We start from the raw sequence: 15,496 nt of genomic DNA on the forward strand, positions 1-15,496 counted from the left end.
GTCCCCACCCAATAACTGAAGTTTGTACAGGATTACTAGTTCATTACAATGACAAGGCTGTAGATTTTTTTCACATATAATCTTTCTCCAATTGTAACTGGTCCATTGACTTTCCGTAGGGGTGATGTTTTGTGACCGCATAAAAGCGTAGAATATATCCACTATTCCTTTGTATTGAACGTGCGCATTCATCATCATGAAATAAATGTCTCTAAGAACACAACTTCCCTAGAAATCTGGATTCAAACTATATTTCTATTTTTTTTCTATTTTTCAAACTAAACTATTTTTCGAGCCTAATCTAAGTCTAGCACAATCCAGACAGCCGAATTTGAAGAAGAAAACAAGAAGATGGTGTAGATTACGACGTTTTGGTATTAACTGGTTGGTTTTGGGCCAGCCGAAAAAAGGGCCCACGTGCGCAATATTTAATTTTTTAAGTGAAATAAATAAGTATGTAACATACAACCGATGCTTAGAAATGAGCAGCTAGTAGTGTTGAGAGACCTTTTTTCGACTTAAAATTAGTTCGGTAGATGGGTGTGATCGCGCACTACATTTTATTCAGCAATTATATGCATTTGCGTGTTGGGGAAGGAAAGGAGAAAGAGAAAAAAAGAAAGTGGCAGAAGGCAACAATTTGTGGATGCTGAGCTGTTATTTTACATCCATTAAACCCACCCTACCATGATCGCTTGCAACAGCGAAAGATACCCTACGTTCAGGACATCCTTCAGGATGGGTATGACTTCCAATAAAAAATAATTTAACTCGTCTTCATTATAACAATTTTATTTCCTATAATATTCATAATTCCCTTATATTATTATTTTTATTACAAATTATTTAATTTTACCTAATATTCTTTTATTCATTTTTCTAATTTGCTTATTTATTGAAGAGAAGAAATCATAAAAAAGACTGATGTGAAAATTAAAAAGTAAGGTAAATATATAGATAATATACATAAGTAATAATAAATTAAAATTAAAAATAAGTGTGCACAAATAAAATAATGCCTAGGAAATTACTTAAAATAATTTGATACTATTAAATATTCATTTTTCCGTACTAAAAGTGTTTCAAAGTATTAGAAAAACAAGATAAAATGCTATAGTCGAGATTCCCGACTATCAGATACCCGTTACTCAGCTAGTTGAAGTGCGAAATATAAACTCAAATGAAAACAATTAATTAATATTACCAAAACAAATATCTTTCAGTATATGCCATTATAACAAAAGTTTTCTCCTAAACATACAGTGCTAGAAAACGATGGGAAAAATATATTTTGAAATATTAAATTTATTTTTAATTATTAATTTAGAAAAGAATAAAGGCTTATCGGGCCACGAAAGTCGGAAGAAAAACAAAATCCATAAATCGCATGTGTGGGTTTTCATTCACATTTTGGGCAGCTCTGCAACAGAGAACGTGCGTAAGTGTTCTTTGGATATTTATTAATTTAATGGTTGCTCTCATAACTTTAGTTATATTGTTCGGACTGCCAATTTCTATGTTGGCGTTTTGAAATGTAATGAAATCTGTTTCGCTGTGAAAGTAAATTATGCTATTCTTTTTTGTGCAGATATATTTTTTATAAATTCTTTGGCTTAGGCATTTGTCATTTCTTCATAATGAATTTTGAGTTTTGTTTTGTGAAAGTATTTTAGTGTTTCTGTAATTTTATTATTATTTTTAATCATTCTATTTGTCTATTATAGTAATTTATTGGTTTTCCCGTTAGGGAAATATAGGATTGGTTGTAGCTTGTATTGGTAACAAAATTTCACTAGAAGTTTCTCCTGAGAGATTTTCTTCAATTGTTACTCTTGATAGAGCATCGGCTATATGATATTCTTTACCTGGGAGGTATTTTATGTGGTAATCAAACTCATTTAATCTGATTTTGGTTCCTTTATTGAATCGAGCCATACTAACGGCTTGTGATCGCTTAAGATCTCGAACTTCTACCAAAAAGATAGGACCTGAAATATTTAGTGGCCCAAACGACTGCAAGGAGTTCTTACTAAATTGCGGAATAATTTGGTTCATGCTCGTTTAGAGTTCTACTTGCATAGCATATGGGTTTGTGCTCTTGAGACAGTACCACGCCTATAGCAAAATTGCTGGAGTCAGTAGTTAATGAAAAAGGCTTTTTAGTCAGGATGTGTGAGTATTTGATCGGACGTTATTAAGAGTTTTAGTTTTTCAAAAGCAAAGTTATAGTCTGAGTCTTTAATGTTAATTATTGAACCCTTTTTTAATCTTAATGTGGTGGAAATAAATTTTCGGTAAAACCCGCAAAGACCTAGAAATGATTTTATTTGGTAGACTTTGCTATAGGGAAGTTTACAATAGCTTTAGTTTTTATCGGGTTTGGTCTGGTACCATCTGTTGATATTATATGGCCTAAGAATTCTGTTTCTTTCTTTAAAAATGCTTTAAGTTTACTTCTTTTAGCTTAAAAAATACCTTTCGCAAGGACAATATGTGCTCTTCCAATGAAGTGGAGTACATAATTATGTCGTCTATCTTCACCTTTCCCGATGCGTCATCTCTTTTTGGTACTACCCAAATAGGAGCGCAATACGGAGACTTTCGTATGATGACTTGTTGTCTACCTTTCATTTGTTTTTCGACTTCTTCATCAAAACTTTGGGGGTATTTATGAGGCCTTTTATATATTGGGTGCTCATGTTTTGTATTTTATGAATGTTTTATTGTACTAGTGAAGGTGAAATTTTCACCCTCCTCATTTCAACCAACTCATACTGAATGTCATAAACGCATTCCTGTTGTGCGATTTGTTTTAATCTGCTGATAGTAGTTATGTTGTACCTAGCCAATTGCATAAATAATCTATCTGGGAGTTTTCGTACAATAATAACTTTTACAGTATTATTCATGGCATTCATGTATATTTGATTGTTTAATTGATTATTCTCTAAGGCTAATTTGTTGACAATTACAAAACATTTTTGTTCAATTTCTTCGACGAAGTTACGGACTCATCCTGTGAATGGGGTATTGTAGAGTCGTCTTACTAACTCCTCGAACGGTGTTTGGGTCTTGAATTCGGATATTTATGCTTCTTTCAGCTCAATCCAAGTCCTTGCCAAACTTAGTTGGGACACCCTTTGAGCATCGCCGCTGATCTACTATAGAATATATGGGTCTGGCGGATATCCGTCGTTGGGTACAGCTGCAATATGAACTCAATCCTTTTAATGAATGAGCTCAATTCTTGTGTCACTCCAGTGAATATGGGCATTTGTCTAATTTGACCGAGTGCTTGGTTGAGGTGATTCTCTGACAGTAACTGCACTTGTTGCACTGGTTCACCTGGCTGTTGCATATTGGGATGTGTTGTTTATTGTTGTTTAACTTAGTCAGCGCACTTTTAGTGGTTTTGAACTTGAAGCACTTATCACACCTTTATGGAGGGCTACCGAGTTGAAGTGATTTGAAAAACTTTTTAAGCACTGGCTGTATTAGTCACTTCTCGTAGCCCTTTGTTGCTACGAAGCTGAAGCTTTTAATTCACATTTCAAGGCAAAAATACAACTTTGAATCCAAAAAAATTCACGTCATATTGGTAAGGTGAATGAATTTAATCTAATGCGAGTTGAACGCTGAGCAATCCCTTGGCTGAATTTGTTAATATGGAGCACATGTGACTTTCTTCTATGCTTAAGTGGATTGCGCTTTAAAAAAAAAAAATTGAGCATGAAAAATTACCAGGCAGGGATTTGTGCTGCGTTAGGAATTTGTTTGCTTAGTGGGAATAAATAGCGTTGGTTGGGGAATAAAAAGAAAAAGACAGATCCTGAAGTCCCTGCGGTACAACCGCTAGGCTATGCTTCGCAGCGCCAGGGTGCGCTCGGTGTTACTCCGCTGGACGTATCCTTCCGGTTTTTTCCCTCTCAGCTGCACGCAACCGCTTCATCGACTCCGCAGCGAAATTGTTGAACTGGCCCCAGAAACACTGGTCCGAGATCATACGCTCCCCTAGGGTCGACGGCTCCACTATATTCTCCATTAAGCCTTCCCGGTCGAATCTCCGGCAATTAAAAATAGTGTGCTCGGCGGTTTCCTCGACGCCGCATTCTGGGCAGTTGCGTTCATCATCGTGGCAGAACCTGATTAGGTAACTTCTAAAACACCCATGACCGCTTAGGATCTGGGTCAGCCAGATGTTAACTTCGCTATGACGTCTTAGGGTCCATCTGGTCACATCCGGGATTATCCTGAGGGTCCATCGCCCCTTCGTCGACTGCTGCCACCTTTCCAAGCTATTAGCTCTGGCGTTGGCTTTTATGGCTCGCCTCTGAGCTGTGCTGCACTCTCCTCCGATCTGCTTTATCTCGTCGTAGATCTCTTTAGACTAGTACTCGGTCGCTGCAGTAGGACTTAAGAATGCCCACTAATGCATCCGGTACGCCTAGGTTCCGTAAAGCTCCTATGGTGACGTCCCATTTTGCCGAGTTGAATGCTTTTTGGATGTCTAGTGTCACCACTAGACAGTACTCCTTGCTGCCTCCTTGCCACCTAGTCCCCTGCACTGCCTTCGAGGCGATCTCCTTCACCGTAGCGATCGCGTCCACGGTAGATCTCGCCTTCCTGAAGCCAAACTGCATTGGCGAAAGATCCCCTGCAGCGGAGATGGCTACGTGCAGTCTATTGCTAAGGCATCGCTTTGCCCAAGTGGTCAATCAGGCATATCGGTCTCTATGAAGATGGACTCTCGGGAGGCTTGTTTGGCTTGGGAAGCAGTACCAGCTTCTGTCTTTTCCAGCGCTTTGGGAAAAGGCCTTTCGTGAGGCACTGGTTAAAAACATTTGCGAATTCTTCTGGGTGCTCGTTCATGCCTAGCTTAATGACGATGTCCGGGATTCCATCTGGCCCTGGTACTTTTTCCGATGGCATATCATTGACTACATTGCGAATATCATCCGGTGTGAATATCAGTTCAGATGCGTCCGCAGGAGCCGCATCTGCAGCTTGCGGAGCCAAGGGCACTACTGGGAACAGGTGTTCCACGTTCGCCATCATGTGTGCGGCGTCTCCGGCTTTCAGGGGTTTCGCTTGACTAATCTTTTTTATGATTATTTTGTACGCTGATCCCCATGGGTCCTGCTCGGCTGAATCGCATAGTTCCATGAAGCATCTCCTTTTTGACTGCTTGATGAGTCTTTTAAGGGTCCGACGGTTTTCCGCGTATTCTTGCATGCGGAACTCGATGTTGGGGGGGCCCTGCTCCCTTTGCTGACGCCGTCTTGCCCGTAGGCAATTTCTGCGTGCCTCTGCGATTTCCTCTGTCCACTAATATACTGGCTCCCGATGACGGTGATGGCTCCTCGACACCTTCAAGCTGGCCCTACATACCGTCTCAACTGCTCGAGTGAGGCACTCTGCGCTGTCCGCTGCGTTCCCACCGATGATAGGATTTCCAAATTCCAAATTTCCAAATTGCGTTGGTGGGGCTGCGGTACGTCTTCTGCTGATAATGTCACAGATTATCGCCTTGTGGTCACTAGCCGTGTATACCTCGCTGAGGGACCATTGTGCACGCTGGAATAGCAAACTACTGCAAAAAGTGAGGACCACTACCGACCCGGCTCCAGCTCTGCTGAAGGTGTGCTCCAATCCCGTATTTAAGAGAGCTACTTAAAGCGACGCGAAAGCTTCCTGGAGGGTTCGTCCTCTTGCATTCGTGTGGACTGTGCCCCATTCTTCTGCCCAGGCGTTAAAGTCCCCCGCGATGACCACGTTCCGCTCTCCTCTTGCGTCGTTAGCCAGCTCATCTAGGATTGCTGAAAACTTCTGAAGGGTAAGGCGTGGTGGTAGGTAACAGCTGTACAGGCACAGGTCGCCAACCACCCCCCGAACAAAGAATGAGCCGATGCGCAGGTTCCTTGGTCGGCTTACCCCGTTGGTCAGGATCGCGGCGCTCCTTGTCTCGTCGAGTATGTAATCCATCCACGGGGTTTTTTTATACGGCTCGCTAATAAGCGCAACGTCAGCTTGAGTGTCGCGCATGGTTTGACTCAGCAGGTGGTGCGCAGCTTCGCAATGGTTGAGATTAATTTGGATAATCTTGACTTTCTCGGTAGCTTGGTGCTCATAGGACATCTTCTACTGCCCGCAATGTGCTGAGCGTCGGCTTTCGTGGCACTGATGCATAGGAAGCATTTGGCCCGCAGCTAGCTATTTTATGCCCGGTTTGCCCGCACTTGAGACAGCAGTCGCTGCGAGTTGCAGGGCTCTTGCATCGCACCGCAATGTGGCCGAACTCCAGGCACTTGAAGCACCTAGGTCTACACTCGGTCTCCTTGACTTTGCAGACTGTCCATCCCACCTTCAGCTTTCCCTTGGCCAGGACCGCTTGCGCCTCGCTACAAGGCAGGCCTATTGTTGCCGTTTGGGTATCCCTGAAGCAAGGTCGAAGGCTTCTCAGCTTTATTGAGCTTGGGTCAACATTGAACTAATCAGCCAACGCCTTTGAAAGGTCCTCTGCAGCGACTAGTGTGTCCAAGTCGCTAACCGATAGGAACTGCATCCTCAGTCCTTTGACAGCGCTCGCACAAAAAGCAACTCCATCCAACACTGCTTCCAGATCGCTCTTCATCAGCGTTGCTTTTCTGTCGCCATCCTTGTTGAGCTCGAGTAATAAGTTGCCGCTCGCTGTGCAGCGAACCTTGTGGACACTCTTTCCCAGCTCCTGCAGTTGACCGTCGCTTCGCCTCGTGACCAAAGCCAAGACCTCACTGTAGGTCTTGCCTTTCGCTTCCACTATCACCGTGTCGGGTGTCCGCGACAAGCATGCTTTTTTCCTCGCCTCCATCTTCGTCCATGTGTCTGGCTTGCCACGACTCTGGATTCCAGCTTATTGTGCCGTGGCTTTCTCCGCTGTCTTCGCCTGCCGCTTTGGAGGGCTCGCTCTCTTCTCCCTCGGCTTCATCCTCTATGGTACTTGGACTGCCCCTGGGCTTCTTTAGTAATGCTTCGGAACCTTCGACGGGTAGGGAACGTCCGTTTGTGCGAAGCTGTCTCTTTTCGGGCTGGGGCTGGTTTGCTGTAGTTTGTCCACGGCTTTCGCTCTTTTACCCCCGCACTTGGGGCATCCCGGCAGGGCATTTCTTGGTGCGTTGCCTGGTTCGTCCTCCATTTCCAGCTCCCTGCTGGCGTCCTCCTGGAGGGCCTTCATTTTGGCGAACATCGCTTTCATTTGAACGTTGATGTGTCGTACCAGTCCAATTTCCGTCAGCTTACCGGCACACAGGAGCTGTCTATCGGTCTTCGTCCTTTTTGGGGGTGTTTTGCGACTCGGAGGGGCTGTTCGAGGTCCGAGCCCGCTTTGGCGTGTCCTGCACATCTACTCCCTCGGCAAGGTTGGACCCGCCAGCCTGTAGTGGCGCAAGTGCCCTTGGCAAGATCGGCGAGCGCAAGATTTCCTACTACTTGGGAAAGCCCCCGCATTGTACATTCCTTTCTCTCGTTGCTTGTTGCTTTCACTGTCGAGGCGGCCAAGCTTACCGCCACCTCGCCAGGTTGGTTTAGAATGGGATTTGGGGCCTCCAGAATCCGTGCCCCTGCCGTGGAGTTTTCCACGGGTGGATTTCCAACTAATTGGTTGCCCCTTGGAGTAGTAATATTATTGATCGACATTCTTTACTCATAGACGCATTTTATACCTACTGCCAGGTTTGTTTTGCAGTTTATACCCACAGCCAGGTTTAGGTTACTGCCGGCCATTGTGGCACAGACGCAGACCACGCAGCCGCCCATTATGTGTCAGACGCTCCGTGGATTTCAGTGTGTTGGTGTGAAGTGGGGAAGGGTTCTTCACCGGTGGGAGTTATACCGCTCCAGCTCGGTCGCCAGTGCCCCTGATTTAGGTGTACCGCGTGAGCGGTGGGGTTGGCTATTGGTCTGCTCCTTGACCTTTAACACCTTTAATTACTAGCCCGAGCCTTTTGGGTCTATTTTCGCTGTGATTCCATGAGTTGTCGTCAAAATTCTCATCAGCAGCCCAAGAAGGTAAGCTACAACCGGCGCCAAGATCGTTTGTCGAGTTGCAAAGCAAGTAGCTCTAGACAGTTAGCGATAACTGCCATCTGTGATTGGAGACGCTTGCGGCTGTCGTTTTCCAACACTGCACTGTGGTCCAGAATTCGATTTTGTTGGCATAAAGTCTAAAAATTAAGGTACAGACTTGAAACTTTGTTTGCACACAAAATTTGCAGTCCGTGCGACCACGCCCTCTCTGGCCTCCCATATTAACTACTGGTATGACTCAGGAGTCAACGAAATTTTATTGTTTTTTAAATATAATAAATGTGTATTCGTGTACATATATTGTTTTATGAATAATCGGCCTCTTCTTCTTCTAGTTCTACATTATAAATTTCCGAATCTTAACTTGAATCATAATGTGAATCCAATATTTTGTCTGATGGATCCTGTTTAAAATTAGACTGTATTTCCAAAAGACTTATTACTGCCTTCGGAAGTGGTTTTTTCTTATTTTCTCTCTCTCTCATCCGATTGCAACTTAATTAATCTTTGAGCTGTATGATCTAAGAGATTTTGTAATAGACTTGAGCAGTATTTTCCATTACTTCTATACCCTCTGGTAGGCACTGTAATTTTGCTTCGATCAATTTATTATAGGGCGGATATATGTCGCTGTTATGGCTTTTATTTAAAAGCCTGGTGTGGTGTATATTGCTGTTTTGTCAGCGTGTTTTCCAGGAGATAAGCTAGAGCTTCATCTGTGAAAGAGGAGTTGGTTTTTGCTATTGAATTTGCATCCTCGATTCGCTTGGAAATTCTGGTGTTTTTAAAGTTTCTTTAAGAACAATGGCAACGTCCCCTTTGCATTCTTTTCTAGCAGAAACAGTTGCTGCATGAATCAAAAGATTTGTGTCGTATATCACTTTCACTTGCCAGATTGGATGCCAGTTTCCTTTTTAATCTTGCTCCTGCATTTTGGTAAGATAAGTTTCGGCGACCCATTTGCTGTGGTGTCTTGGAGTTTTCAAAATCATTAGCAAGAATTGTTATCTTAGACGCCATCCATTTAGTATGTTTGGAAATAAATCGGTATAGTTGTCTGTTACACTCGGGCAGTTTTCTTTTAATGAATAATTCAAAATTGACTTTTTTTTGTCAATCTCTTCTTTATTTTTTGATTCCAGATTATTGTTATTGATTGTGGAATAAACGTAATCTGAAACATAACTTATTTGCCGATTGTTACGCCTCCAAATGTCCAGGAGGTCGCTATGTTTGAACTCGAACTTGCCTATATAAAATCAAATTTTTAGAAAACGAGCAAAAATGGGCAAAAGATATTACTTTACCGTCAAAGACAATAGTTAAAGGTAAAAACTGACGTTTTTAACTTTTGTCAGAAATTGTCAGAAAATTAGTTATACTCCACGAAGCACAGGGGACACGTTAGAATTTTCTATTAAAATACACATAAATTGAATGTTACACAACACAAAAACAGTACAACTACACATATATTAACTACATACGTTAAAAACAACATACCTTGGCTTTTATTTTCCATATTTTACTATAATTTATGAATGCAAATAATTTGGCGGGAATTGCCTTCTCTCAATCAGCTGTTTAACACTGCACCCTAAAAGCTCATTAAAAGCTTTAGTAAAGCTTTCGGTCAGTTTTGTTTTTTATTTATTTGATCAATTTTCTTTTAAAAAATAATTGATAAAGGACGATATATTGACATAAAAATTTTGACTTAATGATAAAATAAAAGAATTTTGGACCATAGTGCACTGGGTAAACAGCTGGATTAGATCAGCTGGCGTGGCATTGCATCTCGCGTTGCACAAAAAAAGAAAGGGACGAAGGAGAAAACAGAAGAGAAAGCTCCGAATAATTCTCTCACCCTGACCTATCTCATGGCCCTGGAGATCGCAGCCGGCGGACGGTCCATGGAACTCCGGAGATCTTGTCCTCACCGGGTAAGTGCTCTGAACAGCGTCGCTGATATAGGCCGCAGCCCCTGACGCGTCCCCGCTGGTTCAGCGCGGAAATTTTGGAGTTTTTCCGGGAGCGCCAACATGATGCAGCCGTCTTCAAACATTTCCCGCCATGTTTGTCAATGGCGGGAATAGCTATGCAGTTTGATATTATGTGTGTGTGTGTGCGTGTCGGTGTGTGCGGTCAAGTCTTACTGTGGTACATATGTCACTATAAGTCTGTGTGTGTATGTGTTGTCAAGTGGTTCAATGGTACAAATTATATTATATATATAGTTAAAAATACAAGGCTATAACAAATTGCCTTGAATCTATTAAATGAACCGTTTCGTATACAACTTAGTCCAACGCTGATATCAAAGTTATTTCCAAATAAAAAGACAATTTAAGATCGAACCCGCTTTTTGTTCTTTATTGTTTGATGTTCAGCTTAAGATTGAAAATTAAGCCTCTGTGCTTAAGAAATATGTTAGTGTATTTTGGGAGAGCATTGCTCTTGGATGCTTAGGGAGAGCATTGCTCTTGGATTCTTAAGTTGAGGAGAAGCCTCAGAGAGAGCAGGCAAAACTGCTTAGGTTAGGCTTTGGGATTTGTTTACATGAATGGATAAGTGCCGTTGCCAAAGAATTTGTTATACCTTAAAGAGAAGCCTATACTTGGGCAGGGAGTGATGGATATAATGTAATGGAGCTTCTTCCATTTCTATTTGATTTTTCTTAATTCTAATTTTGCGTACAACATCATGAATGGGTTAAACGATACGTATCTTAAATATAAGTACAATAAAAAAAGTGTAATGACAATAGTCAATAATATGTAAAGTGTAACATTGTTTTGTGAAATCATTTCATCAATGTCGTTGTGTTTTACAGTTTTTATTTTTGTTATGGTAAGTGGTGTGTATAATGGTGTCAAATCTATTTCTGGTTTTAAAAGATTTTCACTTGAAATTAATCTATTGATTTCAATTTTACCTTGAGTCACTCTTATCATTTTGTTTCCTTCTATTTTTATATTATTAATTGGATTTAACCTGTGTGAACTGACTCAAAATTACAAATTGGTTTTAAATGTTTAATGACATAACCCTGTTAAACCCTCTCCCTAACCTTTCAATTGATAAATCAAAACTATTTCGTGAGCAAATTATTAAATTTTAGGACTTCTTTAATTCTTTTTCTGCACCCAAATAGAAAATTGCTTTTCTATTACCATACGAGTATGTAGTAACACATGTACATATGTTCACATGCGGATGAAAGCAAACAAATAAGTGCGAACTTCCAGCCAAATTCCCTTGCCGAAAAATGAAGGCTTGAGTGCACATAATAACTGTGGACTTGATGAAATAATATTATGGAAAAATCAACTTGCCAATTACAAGCTTTATAATGGGCGAACTAATTTAACAAGCATTATACAGCTTTATTTATCATTTTCGACTAAGATAAACAAAGAGAAAGGCCATAAAATCCAGATTTTCGGGTCCAATGGCAGGCATTTGGCATCAAGATGCGCTTCTTTCTGCTGTTCTTTTTGGCACTCAGCTGCTGCCTGACGGTAAGTTTGAAATTGAATAGAACTATTTAAATTTAACTACTTAAATGTGAGCTCTTTCAGCGACTGGCCAAAGCGGTTTCACAACTCTTCTAGTGATCCATTTAGACCGCGTACACCGCCTCCTAGCACCACTGCAGCCGTATATAAGTTAACAACTAAGAGCACAGCTATATTTAAACAATGCTGACGCGCCCCAACTGAGTTCAGCGCTCCGCGTTCGAACGGTCAGCAACGGCAATCGGACACCCCTTATCCGGGGTACCGAGCTATGTTGCATAAATGCTGAGTCGGCTTGCCGACCATGGGTTTATGGCGTGATGCATTGGAGCTAGAGTAGATCCATACTTTTCATATTCTTTGTATTCAGTTCTAAGCGAGACCTCTTCTAATAAAGAGCTAATTACTCCGGCAACAGCCGTTAAATATCTTCTATCATTTTGAAAGCTGACTGTGTCTCTAGGCCAGCAGTTAAGAAGGGTAGTCCCCCTTCCAACATAATCTTCCTAATCTAACATAGGAACTACAGGCCAAAGTATAGTGACTGCAGCGGGGGACCGTCCCCTAATCCACTACTTATGAATTAATTTATACAGGTTAGGTGGCTCTGAAACTGCTTGCAGGAGCACTTGTTTTCTGATACCAATGCGAACGCCATTCTAAAATAAATATATTTGGCAATTCACTTAATTACTTTATTTATATGCCTAATTTAGCCTTTGTTGAGCAAATAGGGAAAGGACCACTCATTTTCTTTAGTCGTTCCAAATAAGGCTGTCTACATTGGCCACTTTGCAATGTTCTTGGAAGGGTCGAAAGATGGCTAATAAATCTATAAAACCGGGGCTATGCAAATATATGCACATATTGACATAAGTACATGCAAGCCGACGCCGGCCACCAAATGACGAGGACAATGGAGTTGGTAGAACCAGCTGCCTGGCTCTATGGTTGCTGTAAATGCGTGACGCGTGAAAATTCGTCAAATGCGGGCCAACTGACATGGGGAGCGAATGCATCCTTCGCCACCATCGCCACCTGGTCCCCGCCATATGCTGCTTAAAAATGCAAGAGTCAAGCATGGACAAAAGCCCAATACCAATCCCAGCAAGATGTGCCGGGGGTGTGAGTGTACTGGTGAGTGTGTGGTGTGGCTGGGGATAAACTTGAATTGCAATTAAAAGTCACAGACTGAATCTTATGGCTGCCAGGAATGAAGACTGACTTGGGTCGTCTGCATTTCAAAGGCTCCTCCCAAAAAACACTTTCAACGCATAAGAAAGGTCGCTAAAAATGCGCTTAAACAATAGTTTTAGTCATCAATGGTTACATGCGACATTCATATTGGTGCATCTAACTTACGGTAACTCAACATCCATAAACCGTTGCATTTACTTTAAGACATGATTCAATTACCATTTCCCATGGGCTGGGTACATTCCACCATTTCTAAAAACTTATTCACTGATCACAGCTTCAAGAGTTCAGGCAATGAATCTTCTAAGGATATGAATTCATTTTGAATAATGAATTGTAACGAACTGTTTTTCTGGGTTCTGCTCGTTACGAATTGAAACGGCTAGCTCAGAAAGTTTGTTTGTTCGTCCTACCAAATTTATGATGCCCGACCAAAGAGAAGACAGAGTTTTAGATTCGAACATATTTCGATTTATTTTATTGACTTCTTCAACGATAGACTTCTACAGTCTCCACCGCTTACCGTGTTATGGTGGGAAGGTGTATCGCCCGTTAGGTCAAGCAGACGCTCTTCCCCGGACCACCTTGACCGACCTTTGACTCCATCGTCCCTTCTGACCGTGCCAGGTTCCTGTGCACTGCCTGATATCCTTCGATGTCCTGCGGCGTCCTCGACAGTGGTCCCGTGTTTAGGCTTGTGGCTTAGGATGTTATGGCGGGAGGTGTCACATCCGTGGGTAAAGCCAACGTCCTTCTCCGAACCACCTTTGCCGACCACTGACCCTTCTGACAATGCCAAGTTCACAGAGACTTGTCGACTTGTTGACGGGTGCGAGTCTAACACCTTCTCTCACTCGCAGATCTTCTGTCGGTCCCGGGGAATAGCACTTCACCTATTCTCACTGACTGCCTGTCCCGGGGTATAGCTCTTCGTCTATTCCCACTAACTGGGATTATCCAATTATCCTCTTGCATGTAAGACTTACGCGTGTTTGGCTGACTGTTCCGATCTGGGCATGCGCCGTCCCTTTTATAGTCCGCGGGGATTCCGTTATTTCCCCTTTTGCGTACGGCCCGCTCGGGTACAAGGTCCAACCACGGTCCCGTTAGTTCACGGTGCGTCCTCTTTGTGCTCGACCGAAATCCACACCGTTACCGGTCGACCTCTGTGCCCTTTGTCGGCTTAAGTCCAAGGTCCAGCGCGGTACCATTAGTTCACGGTCTCTCCGGTTTGCCGGGGTCCAAGGTCCCGTTTGACCTGGCTGCCCTTGACTCCTCCTGCATTCCAGCCTTCTTCGCTGTTGCTAGGCAGCTCTCCTGCACCTCGATTTGTGGGGAGTTTTAAGATTGCTCACAGAATAATGAATGAATGAATAATGCATTTTGTGTGTGTTGGAAATGAATGCAGTATGTTTCTATTTATTTGTAAGTTCCTCGTGATGTACGTTGTAAACCATCAGCCATTGAATTTTTAATATTGGATATCTGGATTGGGAGATATTATTAGTAGTGTAGTGTGAACTGTGGGCTATTGGAAAAATGGGCAGTGTATGTAAGGCGCGACTTTCTAAGTCCCTGCTGATGTCTTCCGCTCATCCTGACCATTTGCCGGCACCTCCTCCTTTCTCTCATCTTGCTCCCCATCCTGCTCCTCATCCTGACTCTCATTTTGGCCCTCCTCCTGCCTATCATCCAGGCTCACGTCCACCGTGCGCTTCTTGGCAGTTAGAAGTTCCATGCGGTCAAAGGCCTCTATGCGCTGCTCCAGCCTGTCAACCTCTAGCCACATCTGGGTGGCCGAGTTCCAGCGCGGCGGTGGGTCGCCGTTGATCTGGGCCAGCAGCATTTTCAGACGGTTACGATCCCAGAGGTTGGCCTCTTCGCGGCGATTTCTCACCAGAGACTTCAGGTAGTTTATCTGCCGTTCGTCGGAATTAGGGATGATGATCCGATCGCCCGTGTCAGCTAGCCCATTGGCCACCGTCTGGCAGGACTTCTCATTTGGGCTGGGCACAAACGATGGGAATCCATGTGACTGCCCCATTATTATTTCGGATAAGGCTAATACCAGTGCATGTGGATTGACCGCCGGCATCATGTTGGTAGCCAAGTGCTGGGGCGGCGGTGGCCTCAAGGCCAGCGGCTTGAACTTGTTCTTGCGCTTCGACGGACCCGCAGCCGGGACATCGGTTTGGGTGGCAACCGAGTGGCTGTTGGTGCTCTCATTCGCCTGCTCCACTGCAGCAACACTCCGCGATGCAATCCTCGAGATGCGCTTCCTTGGAGCCATAGCTCTGGCTATCACAATATGCAGACGATTCTGAGAATATTAGGTTAGATGTAAACACACAACCTGACAGGGTTTCCTTGAAACCTGTTCAGCTGTCACTGGAAAAGAAAAGGAAAATCCTACTGAAACCAATCGGATAGAAACTTTTGCTATCGTATTTAAATGTGTTCATATGTCTACATATGTATGTTTGTATATTTCACATAATCCAATGCAACATCCAATTGACTGATTGAATACAACACTTGCACCGATTAATTCCAAAAGACGGCCTTTTCTGTAAGTCCGTTTTTATATCCTAAAGTACACTTTAACTAGTTAATAAATTTAAACCTCTTATTTTACTTTCTTTCTCATTTTTGAGATATAAGAAATTTTTCCCTGCATTGTGTCCAAGGCAAAGAAATTTAGAAATCTGCAGTCCTAGCCC

The 15,496-nt window shown here is 42.8% G+C and overlaps 1 protein-coding gene across 1 annotated transcript; it reads right to left on the reverse strand.

Moving 5' to 3' along the window:
• Positions 1-14,300: 14,300 nt before the first annotated feature.
• LOC26526739 lies at positions 14,301-15,093 on the reverse strand. The gene has a single exon (XM_015160071.2). The coding sequence runs from the start codon at positions 15,064-15,066 to the stop codon at positions 14,344-14,346; it is 723 nt and encodes a 240-aa protein (XP_015015557.2). The 5' UTR covers positions 15,067-15,093; the 3' UTR covers positions 14,301-14,343.
• Between the last annotated feature and the right edge of the window lie 403 nt (positions 15,094-15,496).

Source organism: Drosophila erecta, unplaced genomic scaffold, assembly GCF_003286155.1.
Source record: "Drosophila erecta strain 14021-0224.00,06,07 unplaced genomic scaffold, DereRS2 tig00000219-arrow-pilon, whole genome shotgun sequence".
In the NCBI taxonomy this organism is placed as follows: Eukaryota; Metazoa; Arthropoda; class Insecta; order Diptera; family Drosophilidae; genus Drosophila; species Drosophila erecta.

Excerpts from the sequence above, each read along its gene's own strand:
- LOC26526739 (XM_015160071.2), bottom strand. The coding sequence starts at position 15,066 with ATGGCTCCAAGGAAGCGCATCTCGAGGATTGCATCGCGGAGTGTTGCT.